The sequence below is a fragment of the Melospiza georgiana genome, chromosome 3 (genome assembly GCF_028018845.1).
Source record: "Melospiza georgiana isolate bMelGeo1 chromosome 3, bMelGeo1.pri, whole genome shotgun sequence".
Taxonomy (NCBI): domain Eukaryota; kingdom Metazoa; phylum Chordata; class Aves; order Passeriformes; family Passerellidae; genus Melospiza; species Melospiza georgiana.
In genome coordinates this window covers 4,892,142-4,917,382 of record NC_080432.1, presented here as the reverse complement: position 1 = coordinate 4,917,382, position 25,241 = coordinate 4,892,142, and the positions used below count along the sequence as shown (strand labels likewise).

The 25,241-nt window shown below is 40.0% G+C and overlaps 1 protein-coding gene across 1 annotated transcript in view; it reads right to left on the bottom strand.

The window, feature by feature from the left end:
- Positions 1 to 836: 836 nt before the first annotated feature.
- The window catches only part of CRISP2 (cysteine rich secretory protein 2), a gene marked incomplete at its 5' end in the record, with an annotated part of 36,732 nt that continues 12,327 nt past the window's right edge, over positions 837 to 25,241 (bottom strand). Inside the window, 1 exon segment of the mRNA XM_058020863.1 lies at positions 837 to 964. Coding sequence (XP_057876846.1) covers positions 837 to 964 — 128 coding nt within the window.

The window sequence follows — 25,241 nt, the reverse complement described above, 5'->3', positions numbered from 1 at the left end:
GGAAATTGGTAAGTGAGTTCAGTCCTGCTCAAGGCTGGATTATGTGATTAGAGGGCTATGGAAAACCTGGATTCTTTCAGGAGCAGCTGGGGCTCTGGTGGGACACTCAGTGTGGTGCAAGGTCACTGGGAAAGAGCTACAGCAATAAATTTATCATTTATCACCTTAGTTATAATTTATCACCTGCAGGCAGATGTAGCAGGATTTTTGTGGTTAGGTCAGAGGAAAAGTTGCCTCTTATTTTTGCCTGTATAAAAAATTGCTTCCCTTTGTGCTTTGTACTTCTTTTTCTTTCTCATCCACTCTCACATGAAGTATAAAAGAACCTCAAAATATCCATAAGGAATTTTCCAAATCAAAAAACTCCCATCCTTTTATTTGTAAAGAACTTTAATTAAAAGCTCTGTTTGTGAACTGGTGGTAGATCATGTGTTTATTCAGCAGGAAGACATTCCATTAACAATGAAAAAAAGTTTACAGAAGAAAATTTAGTGGCATCTAAGGAATTATGCAAAAAAACCTGAAGTGTTTCAAAAGTGGGTTTTCTATTAAAAAGAAATAAATCAGTGGCAGATCCACTCCTAGGAAAGACACAAAGTAAACATTAGTAGCTTAAAACATGATTTCTACAAAACCTAAAATAACATCAGAGGTTATTTTGAGCTGCTAGTCTAATTTAAGACTGAAATAATGGTCAGATTTCACATAAAATTACAGGTCCTACCTACAGGTCAACCTGAGCTGATGCACTGAGAGTGAATACACAATATACTTTACAGTGGATTCTACACTTTCCTTATAATCTCTCAGCAGCTATAATGACACCCAGCAGGATTTTAGATGATTTGAGTGGTGCATTTGCAGCTTGCAGGACACTTCTTCTTCACCAGTGAGTGGTTACAGCCAAACAACATTTTCAAATTTTTGCAGTTTCCAAGGAGGTCCTGGTACTTGCAGGGGTTGGCTGAAGTAAAAGAGAAAGAAGAAAACACATGAAATATTATGTGGAAACTCTGGTTTGATGATTCTGCATTTTCCAGAAATTCCTGTTGTCCATGTCTATATAAACTTTGTACTTTTGCTCTGCTATTAAAATGGCTTGAATATATATAGAATGTTGGGTTTTTTTTTCAAGGAGAATGGAGTGACTTACTGCAAAGTCCTTTGTCACAGTGGCCAGGACAGTCAGCACATTTTGGTCCACTTCTGTAAGGCATAGCTATTTGCATTGGGTTATTTCCTCTGAAATTTGAAAGAATTACAAGACAAAACAAGATCAACATGAAGCTCTGAGCCATTTACAGCAGTTTGTTATTTATTGCACTAAAAGGTATCCAGAAGTTTTTGGATAAAAATATTTTCCTAGGCAGTCATGTTTTAGTTTCAGATATTTACAGCATACAAAAAAAAAAAAGATTTTAAGTAAGAGGGACAATAAGGTTTAGAGAAACAAAATGAATTGATTGATTGTATATGTATAATATTATCTGTTAAAAAAATGTATATGCTTCCTAACTCTGCTTCTCTGATAGATTTCAACTGATTGAGGTAATCACAGACTGCTTTGGGTTGGAGGGGACCTTAGACATCACTTAGCTCCAACACCTTCCACCAGACCAGGTTGCTCCAAACCTCAGCAAAACCCTTCTGAAATGCAGTTCTTTACCTCTGGGAATATTAATTTGCTGTTGGCTCCACTTTACATCTGATTTTCTCCTTTGTGGTCAAAACTACAGCATGATTTGTGCCTGATGCCTGATTCTGACAGAGATAAGCCCTTGTTCATCTGCTAAAATTTCCCTAATATCTCTTTCAATGTGAAATAAAACAAATATTGATATTCAGCATGCTGCTAAACCCACAATTCACATTGCGATTTTCAAAAATCTAAATGGTTAAAGTAGATGGCAATTATTTTATCCTATAGCCAAGGATGTTTTGGTAATATATCCATAATCACCATAGCTGAGTAAGAAGGCAGTACGTACGCAGGGCAGTATTGGCAAACATAAAAGTACTTGTAGGAGCCTGTGGGACAGTAGGAAACTCCACATCCCACCTTGTAACTGTTGTACCAGATTAGCTGCAGATCAAAAAACAAGCACATTATTTCAGGGTGAATTCTTGTTAAAAAAAAACCCCAAAACTCACAAAAAACTCACAGACACTCTGAAACCCAAAAACTCACAGACACTCTGAAACCCACTCATATATACAAGATGCTTTTTCTGCACCTCATAAGAATCAAAAGTAACAGAACCAGGAAATATTTTTTTTCTTTCATGTGGTTTTCTAGTCAGCTTTTAAATTTAAAGTTTATCTATCATAAACAATACATCGAAAAATGAATTTCCTCCAATTTCCAAATGTTTTTGAACACAGTTTCTGGCAGGACACTGAAATTGAAATTCAAATATTTTCATCATAGGTATTATGCTTTGACACTTCTTAATCACTTCTTTGACACTTCTTAATAGATATTTCTATCTCTGTATAGAATATATTTATTTCTAAATTAAAGTTTTCTCGACAGACTAATATTTCTTTTCTGGACAGCTCTTCCAAAATACTAGTTCCATTGCCTCCTAATTAGATGGAGAAGACTTTTAGCTTATAATTCATTTTTGGATCAGAATATGAATTATAGATAATAGTTTGATGACATTGATAATTTTCTCCTGATTATAAATAGCTCCCAGCTGGATTAAGTGTATTCCTGTGATTCCTGTATCTCTGCAGTTTGTTTCAAGTCTCCATACCTGAGTGTAGCTCTCAACATTGATATTTTTTGAGATTGCTCCATATCCATACTTGAAATTGGAGGACTGACTGTACCACACTTGAATTGCATCAGCCCATGTCCTTGGGTAGGCTGACAGTAACACATTCTCACCACAGGCGACACCTGGAATAGAAGTAAATCTAATTTATTAGGAGAGAAGCAAAGTATAGGGCAGGGGTGGGACAGAGGGGCTGTAGCTATATGCTTAAAAATATGCCTATGATGCCATTCACTTTGCCCTGTGATTTTAAGGGCTTGTAAAAAGTTGTATTTCAGAGCGTTCATCTGACAAAAATGATGCTTTTGTGTTTAATAATCACAGAATCATAGATTGATTTGGGTTGGAAGGGACCTAAAGATCATCTTATTCCAACCCCCCTGACATGTACAGGGACACCTTCCATCTAATAATCCTGAAAAGCTCTTCTACAACAGATTAAAGTCATGCTTATTTCTATTTCACATTCACAGGGGTCATCTGCAAACTGCCATTAACCCATCAGCTCAGGCTCCATGCTTGTCAGTACCATTAATAACTCTCTTGTCTCTTGGGCTGACTTTCATCCCACACTGATTTGCCCATTTCTGAGCATTTTTGGCAGTTTTCTCACTCCACACCTGAAAGACACAAAGGAAGAAGTATCCAGGTCACAGATAGGTTAGTGCAGCCCATGAGAAGGAAAAAAATGGAAATAGGGAATTGCAACGGGAATAGCTCGGGTGTTGAGCACTGAATGCTCCCATGGCCCTCAACAGAAAGGAGTTGTGCTGATTTACTGTCCTGGGGCACAGAAATCACATTTCTTCAACTCTTAAAGGTTTCAGAGCAGGTTATCCTGCACAGTTCTATCACACAGCCCTGATCTCCAGATGGTGTTGATTAAAAAGGGTTTTTATTACATACTACTGCTTTCCTTCAGCTTTGTGTCTGAATGAACATTTCAGGGTGCACTGGACTAAGTGGTATAAATCTGATTTTCAGCCCAGGTGAAGCTGAGCTGTGGTGATTAATATCAGCTGGGCTTTGAACCTGGGGAATGTTTCAGGCCTTGCTATGCAGGATTTTAACCACAAAGCACTGACCAGCTCAGCTGCTCATGGGACAGGGATAATCAGGACATCAGGGGAGACAGGGATGGGAGAAGTTTCGCAGATCTAGGTCTCCCTTGCCTTCCTGACAGTGTGAGATTCAGAAGATGCAGCTCCCCCTTTGCTTTGCATGCTCTTTCCTTCATCCAGGGTTTGTTTCTCTTCTGAGATTCAGAGAATCAGAGATAGTTTGGGCTGGAATGGACCCTGAAGGGTCATTTAATCTAAACCCTGTGCAACAAGCAGGGACATCTTCAACCAGATCAGGTTTCTCAGAGCCCCATCCAGCCTGGTCGTGACACATCCAGGGATGGAGCAGCCACAACTTCTCTGGGCAACCTGTGCCAGGGCCTCCCCACCCTCATCATAAATTTTTCCTATATCTAATTTAATTCTACCTGCTTTTAACTGAAAACAATTAGCCCTTGTGCTATTCCAAGAGGCCTTCATACAGTGTTTTTCCTCATTCCTATAGTGCCTTTAGTGCCCTGGAAAAGGCTCCAAAGTCCTTTTGGATCCTTCTCTTCCCCAGGCTGAACACTCCCAGCTCTCCCAGCCTGGCTCCAGCCCTTGGAGCATCTTTCTGGCTCATGCTGAGTTTCTCATCCATGAACCTCTCCAAGTCCTTCTCATCAGGCTGCTCTTAATCCCTTCATCCCACAGCTTCCTTTGATGCTGGGTTTGTCCCATCATTTCCTTTAAGGGAAAAGCAGGCTGGCTGCAGTTCATAGCTCACCATCTTCAGCATGTTCCTGGCTGTGGGAATTACAGATCTCCGGATGTCATTGTGCAGCTCAACGATCTGTTTTTCATTTGGAGACTTAAAATGAGGAAAGGAGAAAGATTTCACACTTCTAAATGGAAGACCCTGGAAAAAATAACAGTGAAGGTCCCAGTTAACAGAAGTATAATAAACAAGATAAATTATGATTTTCTTGTCACTTTTGTTTGGTCAACCCCAATAATTGGTCTCATAAATCTTGTTTAACTGAAGACATTTATGGTGGTAGAAATAACACCTCAGCCAGTAGTTTTAGGCTGCAGCTATACTCAGATAAAGGAACGTATCAACTTACAGCATGGTTCACTTCAGATTTATTGAAGAAAATGAATTTTTTTTTTCCTAAAGTACTTGTTTCTTTTCATTCATTAATAAGAAGATCTTGATAAATAACTCTGATTCAAGTACCTGCACAGCAGATATCTTAGAAACCTAATCCTCTCTAGGAGATTTATGAATTATATCTCTGAATCTTAAATTATTCATTTATTTATGAAAAAGATTTTTTTTTAAAGTAGCTCCATTAAGAGTATTTTGATAGGCAGAATGATTTGGGTTGGAAGCTCAAAGGGCCAGTAGCTTTGAAGCCCCTGTCTTATACAGGGACACCTTCCACTAGACCAGGTTGCTCAACCAGTATAATAATAATAGTAATAATAGTAATAGTAATAATAGTAATAGTAATAATAGTAATAGTAATAATAATAATAATAATAATAATAATAATAATAATAATAATAATAATAATAATAATAATAACAATAATAATAATAAATATCTGCACAAAATTAGAGTTCATCTTCAACATTTTAGATTAACATATTAACAATAGTTTCACCCCATAATTCTAAATCTCTAGAGACCACAAGACCAGACTATATCAGGTCAGATTTCTACACAAAAGAGTCAGATATGGGTGCTTTGCAAAGATGAATGATCCTACCTGTCCATCAGATTGGTGTAACAAAGCAGCCAGGAGAATAATTGCAGTTAGTAGATCCATTTCTACAGGGATAAAAAAACCAAAACCAAACCCCCAAAATCCATTAGTCTCTGTTGCATACACTTTATGGCAGAATGTGATATGTGAGAAAGATACAAAGTTTTGCAAAGTAAAGCCTGCACAAAGAAGTTTATTTTAGTTGATCCTGAATATGGATGTGCTGAAACTGTGCATGGGCACCCCTGCCTCCTGCAGAGAGAAGACTCCACTTTGCATGGAAGCAGGGACTGCAAATAGCAAAAAGTTGTGTGGCATTTGGAATAGATGGATCAGTCTCCTTTTGACTCCTTTATTCAAGATATCTTACATTTTTAGCATTTCCTTCATGTCTGCCTCCCTGTATATAAAAAAGCCCATTAATGTGTTCAGTACTGTCACATCTGAGTGCTTCTCAAATGAGATTTGGTGTTTTGCAGTGGAGCACATGAACTATAGTCTCCATTTCTTTCCCACTTCCCTGTTTCCTCATTAAATGAGCATCATAATGGCTCAATCAAATTGTGGTGAACACCTCATGTTTCATCTAACACCTAGACATAAAGAAAACCTTCAAATATGATGTTATTACAAATAATGTTGACTACTGCACTCTGACTCGTGAAGCACCTCATGCAGGTGTACACAGACATTCTGAAATCGACTCATATATACAGGATGCTATTCCAGCACATCAAAAGAATCAAAAATTATAAATTTTTGTATTGATGAGGATATATGGGGGGAAAGGTCTTTTGGTTATTAAAAAGAGGTGGCAAAATCCCAAGGAAGACTACATTAAACCAGACAGGCAAGAAGGAAATAGAGATAAGAAAAGCCAACAAATATAAAATGCTTTAGAACTGGCCTCTCAGAAAAATCCATGGTGTGAGCAGGACAGCTCAATAAAAATCTAGGAAATTCTGCTTGATAGGGAAACTATCATTGAAAAAAAAAAATGTCCCCCTATTTAGTTTATCACTTCCCCTTGTTCTATCATGTAATTCAGATATTCAGTCTTTATCTTGTCTTCCTGTGATTTCATAAGGAAATCATTTGCATGAAGTAGAGGCAGAGATCTCACTGATATCAATGAAGAATAAATTCTTAAACTGCAGGGATATTTTTAGACACAGAGAAGTTGTCTTGCCCTTCTGTGCACACAGGAAAAAAATCTTTTGGGACTTCCCAGATTAAATACTGCAACAGGAAACAAAATATTTCTAGATCCAGAGTTAAAGTGGATTAAATACAACTGCACATCCTCAACTGCAGACTCTACCATCAAATCTGTCTCTTGGACTAAATGTTTTGGAACCATCATCAAAGGATGAGGTTTCCCAGGTAGAATTATCCTTCTCTGTCAATAGTGCTCAATCCACTAAATCACTTCTATGCTACTGAAAAAAAAAAAGCCAACAATTTTGCCAACATTTTGCTAACAAAATGCACTTTAAGGCAGCTGTACTTGAAAACCCAAGGTTTCATGAAAATTTGATTGAGTGTAAAATAAAATAATACACTGATAGCTTTAAAAGTGTAAACAAATTTCTACTTGAAAAATATGGTCTTTGTGTTTAATCCTGGTGTTTCATTCCTCAGTAGAACCTTTCTCCTGCCATCTGATACAGCTTTCAGGGCATAGCGAGTATGAAAGTTTAGCAGAGTGGGAATATTTGTCTTTTCAGTTATTTTTAAATATTTTTCCTCTACCTTGTCTGACTTTGCCTCTTTAAATTTCATTAAAGTAATAAATTCACTGTCCATTAAGAAAAGGTAATCAGCTTATTACATACTATAATATATATTAGACATTTCAGCAGCATATATACCTGAAAGTTGGGACAGATAGTTCACATTTCGAGATGACAAAATTCTGAGTTCAGCTGTACTGATCCCAATACTGATGTGAAATAAATTTAACACCAAAGCAATTCAAAAGACATTAGAAAAGCATTTCCCATGACTGATAACCCCATGCAAAATGCAAAAATTATTTTATGTTCACATTTGTAGGAAGAAGCAAGTGGGTCCAAGTGTTACATTTTGATCTAAAGAAATACAAGAATTAGACTCCACTGAATCAACTTTTCATCCCTACTAATGGAAGGTGTTTTTCAGAGAAGATATGTTTTATTTTACATTCTTTCTCTGAGATATTATAAGCATAAATTTTCTTTCTATTATCACATTATCAATTATTGGTAAAATTCAGCTATTAACTCCACTAAAATTTGTAGCACAATGAACAAGAGACTGTATGGATAAAATCTCTAAGGCTGAAATTCAGTTCTGCATACATTACCTTCATCCACCAGACTCCTCCTGTACCTGAGGAAGTGGCAGGAGAGTGAAAGGCTCTCCCCAGCCCAGGGTTGTATATATATACATTTCCTCTTTTTCCTTGTCAATATTTATTGCTGATAAATGACATCAGCTTTGGGGCTGCCCATTGTGCAAAGAAGAACTTTCCTTGAGGAACAGGTGACTGAAAATGAACCAATCCAGCTCAATTGTTCTGGATTTTTTTTCCTTGTCTCCAGGGTAAGGAAAAAGAGAAGACAGAACACCTGTCCTTTTGCAGAGCTTCAATTTCTAGTCTGATCTAGCTACAGTGCTAATGTGCTCACAAAATAAAAGCTTGAGTTCTGAGCTGGTTGTTTTGCAGTTGTCTTTCTTGTTTCTGGCAAAAGACTGGGATAAATATTTTGAGGCAGAGACATAAGTCAACATCTTATCTGTACACAGAATGATCTCTACTGTGAGCAACCCAGTGTTGTTTTATTCCAAGTTGTTCCTGAACTTCCTTTTGCTGAATAAAACTTTTATTCCATTAGCTCACTGAGGCTGTGGCACTGGTCATCACTTTTTACCAGCACATGTAGTGACAGGACAAAGGGGGATGGCTTTAAACTGAAAGGGGGCAGGTTTTGAATAGATATTAGGAAGAAATTCTGGACTATGAGTGTGATGAGACCCTGGAAGAGGCTGTACAGAGAAGCTGTGGCTGCCCCATCCCTGGAAATGTTCAAGAAAATGTTGGATGGGGCTCTGAGTAATCTGATCTAGTGGAAGGTGTCGCTGCCCAAACACAAGGTGATCTTACAATCCAAACCATTCTGTGATTCTGTGATTCTGTGATTCTGTGATTCTGTGATTCTGTGGTTATTGTACACATAACTCACCCCAGATGTTGCTCAAGATTAAGTTACTGCAGAATGGCTGCAGATGTTTCATGTCTTCAGTGGGGAGAGATGTGTGGCATGTGCTCTGCTCTAGAGCAGCATAAAATGGTCAGGGTTGGAAAAGACCTTAAAGATCTCCAAGTTCCAACTCCCTGCCATGAGCAGGGACACCTTCCACTACTCCAGGTTGCTCTAAGCCCTATCCAACCTGGCATCACTCTCTGCTCATCCTTCCTTCTTGCAGAATCTTTGTTTGCACTTTCTTATAAGGTAAAATATCACAAAGGCAGCTTCTACAGGTCCCCATTGCTCAAATACAACCTTTCTTGCTTCCTTCCATGCAGTCTGTTGGCTATCAGAAGGCATAAAGCATCTGCACATCCCTTATTCCTGTCTTGGTTCCCTTCCCCATCCTTGCCTTTGCTGTGGAGTGCTGCACACTGAGCACCCTCCTCACCACACTGGGTGCAGGGTGCTGCCCATGCTGCAAGTCAATATTGCCTCACTGTTTCCTGAATTCTGCAGAATTCCTGCAGCTGCCTGCTGTTGCCAGAACTCCAATATTGTATTATAACCCCTGTTGGAAAACAAAACTGCCTTTGTTCTTCCTTTGTACAGCGGGCAGCACTCACGGGAAGTTGCTTCTGATAAGGTCTCCCATATCCTTCCATGTTCTGAGATAAGGGCACAATTACTTTTTTATCTGAAGTGTTGTGGCACTTGATTTTTATCTGAAGTGCTTGTGGCACTTGAATTTTGATGAGACCAGGGTTATCACCACCAGAAAGCCTCATGAGACACCTACCATAGCTATTGACTGCATTTATATTGAGAGGAGGCAGTCTAGCATCTCCAGATTCCCAATGTCCTGGGAGATACTTCCATTCTTTTACCTCATCCACCCTACTCAACAATTTGAGTAGGCTGGATGAGGTAAAAGAATGGAAGTATCATTCATTCATTCACTACAGTCACCTGAGCTTTATTTGTACTATTAAAATGAAATTATGATACTTAAAGTATTTCTTTAAAGCGTGCCCCACCTGTTTGAATAGTGAAAAACAATTTGTTCTCTAAAGAATGACTGTCAGATATGTTACATTTCATGGTCTGTGGGTGAAATAATTGGGAAGAAAGAAAAGATTAATAAAACTGACATCCGGATCCATGGTACAAAGAACAATTTAGCATAGCAATTCCCACTTCCTCATCTGGATTACCTGAAGGGGTGGGGAAGTTCAATTAAAAAAATAAATTAAGAATTTATTCCATTAAGTTCTGCAAATGTTTGTATATTTTCAAAGATAAATCTATGGAAAGTTCTTTAAAAAAAGATCAGCTTGAGTAATTTGACAGTGGAAGTTCTCCTCCAGGCCTTGTGAACTGCAGGAATCTGATTTATCTCAAACCATGAAGACAAAAATCCACTTTCTTCAATTCTTTATTCCCACTGAAGTTAATGAGAGTAGAGGCAGCACTTTAGATTAAAATCCATGCAGTTCTGTGTGGTTCAGAACTTTGAACAGATTTTTTTCTTGGCTGTCAGAACAGTTTGCAAATGTAACTTTGTTTGGCTAAAAGGAACATTACTGATTTCTTCCACACAACCCAACTCATCTTTCACTTCAGATTTTTATTTTTATTATTATTATTAGAGAGAGAAGCAACAGAGTCAATTAATCAAAAATTTGCTGTCAGAGTGACTGTACATAAGCAGAGTACAATGGAATAATGAAAAAAAAAATGTCATCCAGAAACTTTTAGAGGCCTAGTCCTTCTCTTGTGGTCCTAGAAATTGATCTGTAAAAGATAGGCTGCTCCTTAGAGTTGTTTTGCTATATGTTTCTAGAAAGTTTGCAACAAGGAGATTTCATGGTTTCCTCAGGTGATGAATATCATTCTTTCATGGTACTATTATTCCAGAGAGCTTTTAAAGTCTAACACATAAAATTGCAGGAGGGATTTTGTGTATCTGTGTGAAAGTCATTCTCATGAAGCCCAAAATGGATTAGCAAATAATTCAATCAGAACATTCATACACTTCTCATAAAGTTCAATACGTGCCTGTGTTCTTTTCAATCTTTGCAGAAATGTGGAAAAGCTGAGCACTGTAAAAATGCATAATTGTCTTTTTTTTAAGCATATAGGAATTGTTAATTCAGCTTCCCTTTAGATCTAGTAAGTCACTAGAAACATTTTCTAAATCTCTGCTATGGAACAAAAGACTCTGACTCCAGAAAAGAAATCTGGGGTAAATTTCATTCCATCTCCTGGGACAACCCAATAGTGAAAGCACTGGCATTTCAGCTCATGTTCTTCTTGCAAATAGATAAAACACACCTCTGAAGTCACCTTTGGGAAGCAACATATCTAATATATTTAAAATGTTAGATTAGAATAAGAGAAAATATCAGATACAGGTCCATGAGAGAGATGACGTTTATCCCTCCAATCATATTTCTCCCATAAATCAAATAAACCAGTGCCTGTTGTAAGTGTGGAAAGATATATAGAAAGTGAACAGAGAAGAACAGAGAAGAATTTTTTGTGGAAACCTTTAGAACAACACAATTTTTTTCAGATATGTCTTTCTCTGTGAGAGTCAGGTGTAACCAAACCAAAGCCCAGCTGATTCTCTAGAACAAATTCCTTATTTGAACTAAATCTGGCCAACAGGAAACAGAGCAAACAAACCATAATGACTTCTCTTAGAATTCAAACTGGCTTTTGATATAGGTGATTTATTAATTTTTATTGTTATTTAAAGGAAGTGAGAATACACCCCTTCCTCTCTAACTAACAGTGAAAGACACAAAGCAAAGCAGACTCAAACTATCACAGATATCTCAAATGTAATGATCACCTGGAGGCATTTGTTTATTACTCATGGATAAAACAGGTTTTATGTTCAATTTACATGGTTAATAACTTCAGACATACTTGTCTGAGAAATACAGGCTACACAAATTGAAGTTTTTCATGAACACCCCTTTGTTTGCTGCATGTATTTGCTGGAAAAAGATTTTCTGTAATTTAGCAGTAGTGACAGTGTGGGGCCTTTTACTGTGAAATATTTTAAAAAGTGTGGGTGTGAAATTAATTCCTTAAAATGCTCATATTTCTTAAATTTTTATACATGAGCATTTTAGTCTTTTCATGCATCTGGCATAAAAATAAACCAGAGTTGTAGAAGATGCAGAAGGAAGGTTGATCTTTTTGTAATGGTGTCCAGTTGGTAAAAAATACTTTGAACCTGTTGCAACAAGTAATGTTAAAGTGTGTTAGAAAACAGGAAATCCTGATTTCCAAGTCAGTGAGTCTCACACAGAACATTCTATTGGACTGTCTGCAGTAAGTAAATGAGAAATATTTGGAGCTGTAAAAAGAGGTTTTTGTAGAAACTCTACTTGAACTCCTAGCTTGAAGAATCATTTGGGATTTATATTGCTGATTAAATGCATTTTGACTCAAAATAATTGCTGAACCAGCTGCCATTGGCCACAGCCAAGCTTCTTTGTGGAGTGACTTCTCACTTTTTTTACAGTCTGAAGCTGGAAATTGCTTGATAGAAGATGAATTGAAGCTACACAACCAGAAGGTATTTTAAATACCCATTCAAAGCATATCTTGACTGAGAGGGCTTTCCCCACACTTTGGTGATGCTGAGCCTTTCCATAGCTTGTCTTCCAGAGCTGCTGGATGGGAACAAAGGGAAGAGGGGGCATTTATTTTCTGGGAAAGGCCCTGAGAAAAAAGTGTTACAAAGGCAGACACAGATTCCTGGTTTCTGCATCCTGCAATATTTTTCCCTTTAGAGAGATTGATGCGATGTGATAGAAAATGTACACACAGTCCAGAAAGATGAACCTAGAACACATTGTTCTGTAATGACCAGCAGAAAAATGATTGCTAAGGAAAAAAATATTTCCTGGTTGAAACTGATACACAACTTTTACAGCTTTCTGCTTTTGGAAAGTATCCAGTTGTTCACATGAGTATCAATGGTATCTCAGTATGCATGCCTGTGTTGGTGCTTTTCTGTGGTCAAGTCAGGGAAAAGCAAATACAGTGCTGTTCTTTATGAATCAATGAACAAACTCTTTTGAGGTAAGTCATAAAACACAACTGAATTATACTGTTTTCTAACTAAAAGAGGGTACCTGAAATGTAGGTTTTTCCTACATTTTCTACATACATTAGCAGTCCATAAAGAGACACTTGGCACCACCTCATATAAACCAAGACACCTTTGCAGTGCCAGGGAGGTTGCAGGTGCATGTGGAAGAGTTGTGCCTTTCCAGATTTTATCTGGAGCCCTGGCAGGATACCCTGGGGAATGTCAGGAAGTTGCAGACTCACAACTGAACTAAATGCTTTGAGGAATGTGAAAAGCTGAGAGAATTGGGGTTGTTCACTCTGGAGAACAGAAGGCTCCAGGGAGACCTTAGACCTTTCAGCACCTAAAGGGGAGCCAAGAGAGCTGGAGAGGGACTTTGGGCAAGGGCAGGGAGTGACAGGACAAGGGGGAATGGCTTCAAACTGACTGAGGGCAGGGTTAGATTGGATGTTAGGAAGAAATTCTTTACTCAGGGTGGGGAGGCCCTGGCCTCCAGAGGAAATGTGGCTGCCACATCACTGGAAGTGTCCAAGGCCAGGTTGAACAGGGCTGGAGCAACCTGGGATAGTGGAAGGTGTCCCTGCCCATGGCAGTGGGTGGAATGAGGTGAGCTTTAAAGTCCTTTTCAACCCAAAGCATTCTGTGATTCAGCAATTCTGTGATTCTTGATGTATTAATTTGCTGCTATGCAGGCATTTATGTGCAACCATGAAGCTATTAATTATATCTCTGAAATGTAAATTGAGATTTAGGTCCACTTTCAAATACAATTCTATAAATACTGTGACCCAGTTCTATTCCCCTCACCCAGACACCGATCTTATGAAAAGGATGTTGGATTTCACAGTGGGTGACCCTCAGCTGTCCAAAGGTTGGCATCATTGGTATCTGTGCATGTCCCCTTTCTTATGGCCAGATGATTAATTTCGTAATGTTCTTTGATTCTATTCCTCATTCTCCCATTTTCTGAGTTACAGCCCATCCCCTCCCTACCCTCTCATCCCATTATCTCCTTTCCTAATTCCATATCCCCCTCTGAACCTAGTTTTGCTTCCAGTCTATCCAAACCATCATATTTCTGAGTGTTCCTGTGGCAATCCTGTCCATAAATGGCATTACTGGCACAGCAAGTGTGAGTCACTGCAACCCAAACCTGCTCTGCCATTTTCCATGCCATATTTATTTTATTTACTTTACCATACCCAGCCAATTGATGCAGTTATTCTATTTCAGCCTTGATTCTTTCAGCTGAACACAAGAAGTTTGGCAGCAGTTTGCATACTAGAGCAGCAGAGTAACAGTTTCACATTTCTGCTTTGGGTATGTAAAGAGAAATGTGAAAGTTCCCTTTTAAGGACTTTGCTGCCATGAGGCCTTTTCATCTCACAGGCTTGCTTGATGGAAGTTTGAAATATTGGATGTGTTTTGCCATCAGCACAGCTTCCATGGATTTATGCATTACTTTTTCAATAATTTGATCCACAGTTTTTCCCTGGATCAGAGGAGGTCCGTAATTTAAATGCTCCCTTGGTTCCCTTTTTGGGCAGAAGTTCCATATCCATCGTCCCAGTTCTCTAAATGGCTTTTGTGTGATGATTGTCCTCATGAAGGTGGATGTTAGAATCACAGAATCACAGAATTTCAAGGGACCTTAAAGACCATATAGTTCCAATAGGCGGGGATGAGACCCACTAGAACAGGCTGCTCAGAGCCTCATCCAGCCTTGCCTTGAACCTTGATCACGGTTCAAAGATTTATTAAATTGCTTCTTTAAGTATTGGTGGAGAATTTCATCAGCCTTGACTCCCCCTCTGTCATCCCACTGTTCTATTGTAGTGAAAACCATTTACATGGATGTTTATTTCATTTCCCTGTGTATAAAAAGAGGTTAAAATTTCACTGCCTGGATTATCTCCATGTCTGTGTGGCTTTAGAAGATAAATATTAAAAAGTTTTTACATTGTGGCATTCTCATATGACAGACCTGCAGATTTCAGTCTCACAGACCTTTTTCTTGCTTGTCCTTGGCTCTGTGGAAAGCAAACACTTTGGGTCAGTGAAGTACCACTCCCACAGAGCCAGGGAGTGTTTACCAGGAAACTTGCCATTTGCCAAAGTAATTTTTCTTTAATATTCCATATTGCAAAAGCAGGACATTTTTTCATCAGCTCCAAGGATACTTTTAGTGCCAAGCAACAAATCAAAAGCTCTGTTTAGGTTATCAAATAATCAAGTTAATGTATATTTACCTTGAAAGAACGTCATCATCTGAGAGCCTAAGTTTTTTAGCAAATTACTACTCTTTTCTTTTCTCTTTTCTTTTCTTTTCTTTTCTTTTCTTTTCTTTTCTTTTCTTTTCTTTTCTTTTCTTTTCTTTTCTTTTCTTTTCTTTTCTTTTCTTTTCTTTTCTTTTCTTTTCTTCTCTTCTCTTCTCTTCTCTTCTCTTCTCTTCTCTTCTCTTCTCTTCTCTTCTCTTCTCTTCTCTTCTCTTCTCTTCTCTTCTCTTCTCTTCTCTTCTCTTCTCTTCTCTTTTTCTTTTCTCTCCTCTCCTCTCCTCTCCTCTCCTCTCCTCTCCTCTCCTCTCCTCTCCTCTCCTCTCCTCTCCTCTCCTCTCCTCTCCTCTCCTCTCCTCTCCTCTCCTCTCCTCTCCTCTCCTCTCCTCTCCTCTCCTCTCCTCTCCTCTCCTCTCCTCTCCTCTCCTCTCCTCTCCTCTCCTCTCCTCTCCTCTCCTCTCCTCTCCTCTCCTCTCCTCTCCTCTCCTCTCCTCTCCTCTCCTCTCCTCTCCTCTCCTCTCCTCTCCTCTCCTCTCCTCTTTTTCTTCCCTCTCTCTTTCTAGCAGCTCTGCTGTGATACCATTTTTTACCATCTCTGTGGACACACATGGCTCTGATAACACACCCCAAAACCTGGGGATTCCCTATTAGCTCCTAATCCAATTTCATGGCTTTTAAAATATTTCTTTTTCCTTTCTACATTTCCTTTTTAAATCATTGAGCTACTAATACACAAATCTCAACAGTACTTAATTTCTCTGTTTTTACTTTGCTGACCCTCCGCAAACTTTTCTATTGTATTTGGGTTTCCCCCCAGATGAAGGAAGGATTGAATCTGACTCCATGTTCTCAGAAGGGTAATTTATTATTTTATGATATTATATTATTTTAAAGGATGCTATACTAAAGAATACAGAGAGGATACTTACAGAATGCTAAAAAGATAACAATGAAAAATCGTGACTCTCTCCAGAGTCCTGATGCAGCTTGGCACTGATTGGCCATTGAGTTAAAACAACTCACAGTAGAAAACAATGAAACAATCACCTGTGGTAAACAATCTCCAAACACATTCCAAAGGAGCAAAACAGAGGAGAAGCAAATGAGATAATTATTGTTTTCCTTTTTCTCTGAGGCTTCTTAGCTTCCCAGGAGAATAAGCCTGGGCAAAGGGATTTTTCCAGAAAATGCGAATGCCACACTTTCCATCTTCTCCTTCCCTGTAGTAGGAGTCAAGTGTGAGTTCTTGAGCCCTGGGAATCAGCAACAGAGGCAGCCAAGCTCTGACCCACATCTGGATGGAGCTCCAGATTGCAGAGCAATGGAATTAAACTCAATCTTAGAGGAAAACTCAAAGCTGGCACAGGTTGCCCAGAGCAGCTGTGGCTGCCCCATCCCTGGCAGTGTCCAAGGCCAGGCTGGACAGGGCTTGGAGCAGCCTGGGACAGTGGAAGGTGTTCCTGCCCATGGCAGGGGGTTGGAACAAGGTGATCTTCCTGGCCCCTTCCAACCCCAACCATTCCTCTGATATTTTCACCAAACCACCGCTCCTGGCTGGAACACCTGGAGCCTCAGGGCTCTGAAGAATTCCTAGCAGAATGGCAAAGCACAAAATGATTAATCTGGCCTAGGAATATTCAGTTATGTAATTAAGACCTTTTGGTGTACCAGCAAGAAGCTGGCATTTTCATTTGAGGAAATTGCTTATTTTTAGTGACACCAGAGCTTCATCTGCTCAGTTTTCCACCAGAGGGCACTCCTATATTTTCAATGAAGGCAACTTTGGGAACAGGACTGAGCAGTTTTGTGTGTGCAGTACAATTCCAGCTGTGACAGGACAACGGGAAAAATGCAGGATCAGAATGACCTTGTTGCACATCTGCCAGCACTGTTCATCATCTGGGACCCTCCAGTGCCACCTGATGGGGCACAGCCAGGCTTCAGAGCCCTCTGTGTGTGTCAGGCTGATGCACAAAAAATAAATAACCAGCTCACACACACAGTGTTTGATATGGCCCAGTTTTAGTTAAGGGATTTAAGACACAGTGCTCAGACCTGTGTCTTCCTCCTGAGGAACAACAAGGCCACTTGTGTCACCAGATCTGATACCAGATTTCAGTATTTTCCATGGGATATTCCATCCCATACACAGTCCTGTGGTTTTATCTTCACTCATAAAAATACACGTTATAAAAATTAAATCATATCCACAGCTGATGGTGCTTGGGTTGATTGTGTGGTTTTGGTACTCAGGAATTTACATCAAAATGCAATGCAAAAAACTATTTGCAGTCAAATCTGTAAAAACTGAAGAATCTGTTGGTTTCACATGCTGGACTGTGTCCCTGTCAGACATATATATTATATGTATACCCGTGTGTGTATATATTCCTATCATATATTACAGGGCTTTTTAACCCCTTTTTAAGCTTTCTTAGAATGATTTTTGATAATTAAGGTAATGTACTCAAATGAAGAAAATCTAGCACTTTGTTTATTGATGAAAGAGAAAGAAGAGAAAAGAAATCTCTTTCTTTCTGATGAAAGAAGAGGAAGCACGATTTTGTGGAGATAATAACAAAAAACCAAGGCTCTGAATAAAATGTTTCAGAAAATTATTAGTTTGTTTTATTTATGCATAACAGAGTGAACCAAATTTCTGAATAGGCTCTCTCAAGTCTGAATTACTTCCTAAATATGTATTTAGTCAAATTCATTCTTTAATTACTGCAATAATTGGAAAAGGCAGTTTAAGGAGGAAATAAGATTTTCTGGTAATCTGACCAAAATATAGATGAACAGGGTAAACAGAGATTGGGGTTATGATGCATTGAGCAGTTTAGAGGTTCTAGCACCATGTGAAAAGAGACAGATTCTCACAGCTACTCATAAACTGATCAGGTAAACACTTTTCCCTTCCTCTTAAGTCAGAGAGGAGGAACAGCCTGAAATCAGCTCTGCTCCAAGGAAACATCTCTGTTAAACTGCACCAGGTGAGGCAACTCAGGGCAGAACCAGGCTGAGCAAACTCAGGTGTAAGCATGTGTCATTTTTCAATCCTTCCTTCTCACTTGTATTTTTCCTATGGATGCTTTTGGCATGGTCCTTGTCTGCCACAGTTGGTTTTTTTCCCCTCCAGCTGATTATTGCTCTGCATCCCATGGCTGTATAAAGGTGACTTTGCCTGCCTGGTTTTGTGGTGACTCCTCTCCCCTGTGCTCCAGCAAATTCATCAGCCGCTGTCTTCTCTGGCCAAATCCATCATTCTTAATGTAATCAGAGATCAAGAATATGGATCTCTTATGAATATGTGGTGTAGCAAATGATCTCTGTGCCTTCAGGTTTTGAATGTGGGGAAACTGGTTGATCTAATGGGACCAGTCACTTAAATTCTCTGCAGTGTTTCGTGACTACTTAAATCCTTCTTAAACTTCTTTTGACCCACTGCAGAGAATGTCTCACTGCTTAACTGACTGCATCTCCACTATTCACTTCCTGGCTTTTGATCCAGAACCCTTTTTCTCTGCAGACCCCTCACCTTCCAGCTCCACCCCAGCCAGGCCTGCTGTCATCAAAACCAGCCTCACTATAGCCACAGGTCTCTTGAACCTGCAGATGGTGAGGAAAAACTGTCACTGCCAGAGCATGATCCAGACTGCTAGAGTGGCATTCATCTCACCAAAGCTCTGCTTCAAAGCCATTCTCCTTATGCTGCCTTTAGAGGTAATAGAGGTACTTCTACATTTGTAGCTCTATATTTCACATTTTCTTCTTAGAGCAGATACCTGAGACAGGCTGGATGAGCAGATAAGGCAAATGACTGCCTTGACATCATCAAGAATTTTTTTAAGAAGCATTATATGAGTCAAGTCAGTCACTCTTCTATATGTCTTTCCAGGTAAGGTTGAGGAAAACAGTTGTTGGGGGAGATGTAATAATATGGATGGTACAATTTGTCTACGATAACTTTTTGGGTCTTAAGGCCACTGGTTTGGCTCTGATCAGGAGAGCTGAACTCTGCTTCTTGAACCATGTTTTCAAAGATGCTAAAGGTCCCTTGGCATTATTAACCTGTCAGACATACCAAGGCTTTTCTGGAAGGCAATGCTATTTGGTCTAAGACAAAATTGTGTCAAGGACTAAGATTATAAAGACACAGAAAACTTCTTCAGTGCTCAGACCTGTGTTCTGACTCTGTGTAACCTGTCACTACAGACAGACATGAAAAAAAGAATGGATGGAAAGGTTTCAGAGGAAAACCTATTAAAAAAAGCCTGAAATTAGGAATTGATTCAGGTCATGCCGTGAAGAAAGCATTTACATGTCCTACTGCAATCACCCATTGGGAAACAATGTCCAAACACATTCCAAAGCAGAAAAATACAGGAGAAGCAAATCAGATGATTATTTTTTTCCTTTTTCTCTGAGGCTTCTCAGCTTCCCACAAGACAAATCCTGGACCTGTTTTCTGGTCATGAGGAGGGTCAACAGTGCACACGCCATATGTATTCCATATATGTGGAACATTCAAGCATGCTGCACAATTGCTGGTTTGTCTTTGAAATGTGCCTGCTGCTTCCCCAGAAATGAGTGGAGACACTCATTCATTTTGAGATTCCTGAGGTTTTCATGGGTGTAGTGTGGTGAGGTTCCCAGATGACATGAGAGATGAAAATTTGACTGACAAGTTCTCAGAAGGCTGATATATTATTATATTATATTATATTATATTATATTATGTTATGTTATGTTATGTTATGTTATGTTATGTTATGTTATGTTATGTTATGTTGTTATGTTATGTTATATTATATTATATTATATTATATTATATTATATTATATTATATTATATTATATTATATTCTAAAACTATACTAAGGAAAAGAGAAAGACTACATCAGAAGGCTAAACAAGAATGAATAATAAAAACCCATGACTGGCCAGACTCCCGACACAGCTGGACTGGGATTGGTCATTAAGTTAAAACAATTCACTTGCAAGGTAAATTCTCCAAATCACATTCCAAAGCAGCAAAACAGTGAGAAGCTGAAGCTTCCCAGCTTCCCAGGAGAAGAAATCCTGGTGAAGGGATTTTTCATAAAATATCACGGTGACACATGGGCAAACTCATTTGCTTTGGTTGAATCCAGCAGCTGTGTGCTCCATCTTGGCTAAGCAGAGCCTCCAGTGCTCAACCTGTACAATCTTGTTTCATTCCTGTTAACTGGCAATGGGTGGGCTAGATGGCAATTATGGTTTAGCCTAAATGGCCTTGTCATTTGCTGCTATTTCCTTAAATTGGGCAGAAAGGCATCCTATGCATTGTGTATCTCCTCCTGGCAGGCTGAGCCTCTTGCTCCCACCCACTGGCAGCAAACCAGGTCTGATGCTGCAGTTGTTGAAGTGAACAAAGCCAGCAGGGGCTCAGGGGAGATGCTTTATGCAGAGGATAAGATCAGGCTCAGACACCGAGCTGCTTGGGGCGATGCATTATTAAATGCTATCTACTGCTACGCTCCTTCTGTAGAAGCCGATTAATGACATCCCACTTTATTATTCCTTATATTTTATCTCCACCTTGTTTCACAGATGTAGCCAGCAGTACTCAGCACTAAGCAGAGACCCGTGGCACTCATTAGATGGTGGCTGCTCCTCACAAGTGCCATCAGACGTGCAATTCCCATCCCTGATTTTGCTAACGATGCTGGTTAACACTTTGCTGTGTCGCTGTTCAGGCAACCTAGACAACATGGTCTTGTCAGTCTCAAACTAGCTGATCTTTTACTTCTTGTTTCCTTTGACACCCTCCTCTGATAAATTGAGAGATAAACACATGACAGACCCTGCAATGTATTCCCCTGGCACTAAAATCTTAGCAGTAGCTCTGTAGAGGTGCTTCATCTAACGAGTGCTTTTTTGACCTGCTTTCTATTTTATTCAAGCGTTGCAGCTGCAGATCTTAAGGCACGTTTAAACCAGAAACACAATCTTGTTTAGCTGCTCCCTGTACTTCAGGAAGTGTATCTTTGTGTGAATGTGGGTATTTAATTCCAGAAGCTATATGATACAGGAAAGTCAAGCACATCCAGTTGCCTAAGGTCCTGCTTTTAGCTTTGATGCTGTGATGAGAGGAGAGCAGTTACCCCTCAAAGAGAAAACTGACCAGAGGACATAATTCAGGCCCTGTCCCAGAGCAGCCAGTTCTCTGCAAGGAGCTCACTCAGAAGTAAATGAGAAGGAGGAATGGAGAATAATCCCTTTTCTGCTGGGTTAGTGTCCTGGTTTATATCAGCAAGAGTTAATCAGGCACAAGGACACTTTTCTTGTAGATAAACAAAACTGCCTTGGTTACTTATCACAACCAGATATGGATTTGGTGAGGAGGGAGAAAAGGGCTGGATTAGGGAAAGGTAGCATCTTCTTAGTATTGGTGTCAATTGTGTGAGTCCTGTGTGATCAAAGACTCAAGGTCTGTCCCTCATCCTGAGGCTGTGCCTGATCCTGGGAGCTCTATGTTCACCACCAAACCATAGCCCTAAGCACCACATCTTCACACTTTTTTGTGATTCCATCATTTCCCTGGGCAGTCTGTTCCAATGCCTGACCTCTCGTTCAGTCAAGAAATTTTTCCCAATATCTAATCTAAACCTACTCTGCTACAACTTAACATTTCCTCTTGTCCTGAATTGTCTTGAATTATTTCTTTCTTTCCTGTTTTTAGCTTTGATGCTGTGATGAGAGGAGAGCAGTTACCCACTCTAAAAGAAAACTGACCAGATGAATATTTTTCTGCTGGGTTAGTGTCCTGGTTTATGTCAGCAAGAGTTAATGAGATACAAGGACACTTTTCTTGAAGATAGATAAAACTGCCTTGGTTACTTATCCATCAGATATGGATTTGGTGAGGAGGGAGAAAAGGGGTGGATTAGGGAAAGGTAGCATCTTCTTAGTACTGGTGGCAACGGTGTGAGTCTTGTGTGGCCAAAGACTCAAGGTATATCCCTCATCCTGGAGGCTGTACTCTTGATCCTGAGAGCTCTATGTTCACCACCAAATCATGACCCTAAGCACCACATCTTCACATTTTTTGTGACTCCATCATTTCCCTGGGCAGTCTCCTCCAATGCCTGACCACTCTCTCAGTCAATAAATTTTTCCCAATATCTAATCTAAACCTACCCTGGTACAACTTGACAACATTTGCTCTTGTCCTGAATTGTCCTGAATTATTTCTTTCTGTGGCTGGCTGCCTCAGTACCAGCCAGGCTGGGGATCATTTTCTGCCAGGTTAGGAAGTGAGATCAATTCACTAAGGAGGAAATGTAGTGGTGGCACTGGCAATGATCCTCTTCCAACCTGTGCAACATACCTCAGGTAACTCCACTTCTATGGTGAGCAATAACAGCAAAACTTATGGGAAATTTGAGAGCAATTTTTTGATACTAAATGATAATCCCAGCAAACTATGGGCAAATGTGTTATAGGCAGAGTAATAAACAGGCAGTTCCTGACACTTTAAGCTGAGAAAGTAAGAGGGTTTTTATTAACATATTACAGCAAGTGCTGGTTTGTGGACAGGCTGAGGGTAAGATTAAAGGATCCCTACAGACAGCTCAGGGAGAAATACAGCTGCTTAAATCCAAATGTGTGGTCCTAAATGCCTCTGATAGCACTCTGCCATGCCTAGGGAAATCTTTAACCCTTGTGTCTACCCCAGCATGGAAGGAGGAGGAGGATTAAAACTTTGATTCTTATTAAATTGAAATAGGTCACTTCTTGCTCAGTCATTTGTTGCAATTAGCATCTAATTTGGAGACACTTTCCTGACGTGTAAATCACTGTGTGGGCAGCCTGGGTGCCAAACAGAGGATTGTGGGTGCCACAGATGGATTTCAGGGTGCAAACCATTAGGTTCTGAAGGATTTCTTGTATCAGCTGGGGCACAAATGTTCTTAGGCCCCTCTATGATCTTGACATGCATCTCCTGAGAAACCTGATGTTTTCTTTACCAGCTACAAAATGATAAAACGATAAGCTACAAACATATAAAACTATCTATAGATTATTTCTGTTTCCTTTAAATGTTATCTTTCTTACCTATTCAGCAATCTGATACAGCAGAGCAGATGAACAGGGAATTCATCTGAAAATGGCCCAGTTAGAGTGAGTAAAATGTTCATTTCTTCATTGTATAACACATGTCTGAAAAGCTTATCTGTGGCTAAATGCTGCAGAGAAAATCAATAAGGATTATCTCCATACAAGTAGAAAAGGCAGCACCTTTCTGCTCAGGTGATTAATATTTCAAGTGCAACAGTCACATTTTTTTAAGGTCATTGTAAAGGACACCAAATCTAGAGGAAGAAGAAATTCAGGTCTGCCTGCCACAAGATTTTTCCAGCTGCCATTAAGGGACCTTCTCTTTGTAATGGCAAGAGACAGGACACTGCCTTGGCTGAGCTGTCTATATCACTGTGTTCCTCTTAAACCACTGCACAAGTGAGATGCTTCTTGCACTCAGAGAAGAACTTATTCTGAACTAATCTTTGGTCAGGAAGTTGCATCAGTCAGGCCCTCTCTAACTGAATTTATCCTATCCTATCCTATCCTATCCTATCCTATCCTATCCTATCCTATCCTATCCTATCCTATCCATCTTGTGTTCTTTACCACAATGAACCAGGAAGTCCATCATGCAGGACATAATTCAGGCCCTGTCCCAGAGCAGCCAGCTCTCTGCAAGGAGCTCCCTCAGGAGTAGGTGAGGAGGAAGGAGGAATAATCCCTTTCCAGAAGCCTTCCCATGTCATGCCCTTGTTTGCTCTGGATCCTTGCTAAAGGTAGGCAGGGTTATCAAAGGTTTCTCCTAGAAAGGTGGAAGGAAGCAGGAACAGGATGTGCTAGGAGGAAAACTGCTCTCAGATCTCAGGGATGACAGGAGCTGTCAGAGACAAGGAAAACTGCCTTCCAATATGTTAGGAAGTGTATGTTATAATGACTTTTAAGTCTTTTATCAGCACTGATTGCAACATGGCCCTTTGGTGTCATAGTCAGTCACTAACTATTTCTCATGCCCTAGAAACATCAATAGCTGGGCCTCACATAAAGCAGTGGTTTTAGAGCATAAGGCACAAGATTGTGTCTCCACACATTTATGGAATATCTCCAGCAAGGGAGACTCCATCTCTCTCTGGTCTCTGTTCAGTGCTTGGTCACTGCACAGGGAAGAAGTTCTGCCTCCTGTCCAGGTGGAACTTGCTGGGCTCAGTCCCTGCCCGTGGCTCTGGTGCCACTGCTGGGCCCTGGAGCAGAGCCTGGGCCCTGCTCTGCCCCTCCCTGCACACAGGGACACCCAGGGCTGAGGGCCCCTCTCAGCTGTGCCTCCTCTCCAGGCTGAACAGCCCCAGCTCCCTCAGCCTTTCCTCATCAGGGAGATGCTCCAGTCCCTCCATCATCTTTGCCACCCAGCACTGGACCCACTCCAGGAGCTCCATGTCTCTCTTGTCCTGAGGAGCCCAGAACTGGACACAGCACCCCAGATGTGCCTCACTGGGTCTCCTTGCTCACAGAGCACACTCCTGGGTCATGGACATCTTGTCATCCACCAGGACCCTGAGGTGCCAGAGGTCTCTGTCTCCTCCCCCAGCTCAGGAGCATCCATGGATGTGTGTCCAGCTGCATGGATGTGCCATGCTTCAGTAGTTTCATCTGTACCACACGTCCCAAGTTTGTTACTTACGCCATCACAACATCCTCTCATCTGAGTGACTCTCTGATGAGATTTTCTTTGGCAAGATCAGTTCATGAAGGATCCATGCTGATATTTAATACTCTACTGGTTACATAATGACCGGGAAGAAATTTGTTCAATTATCTTCCTGGAGATCTAAATTAGGCTTATGGACCTTTATGCCCTGGGTCAGATGTATGATTATTGATTTTTACCTTATTGCACTACTTTTTTCCTCTTATGAGTGACTGAGAAATGAATTCTTGTGGTTTGGCTTGCAGAAATCACTGCAGGAAAGACATT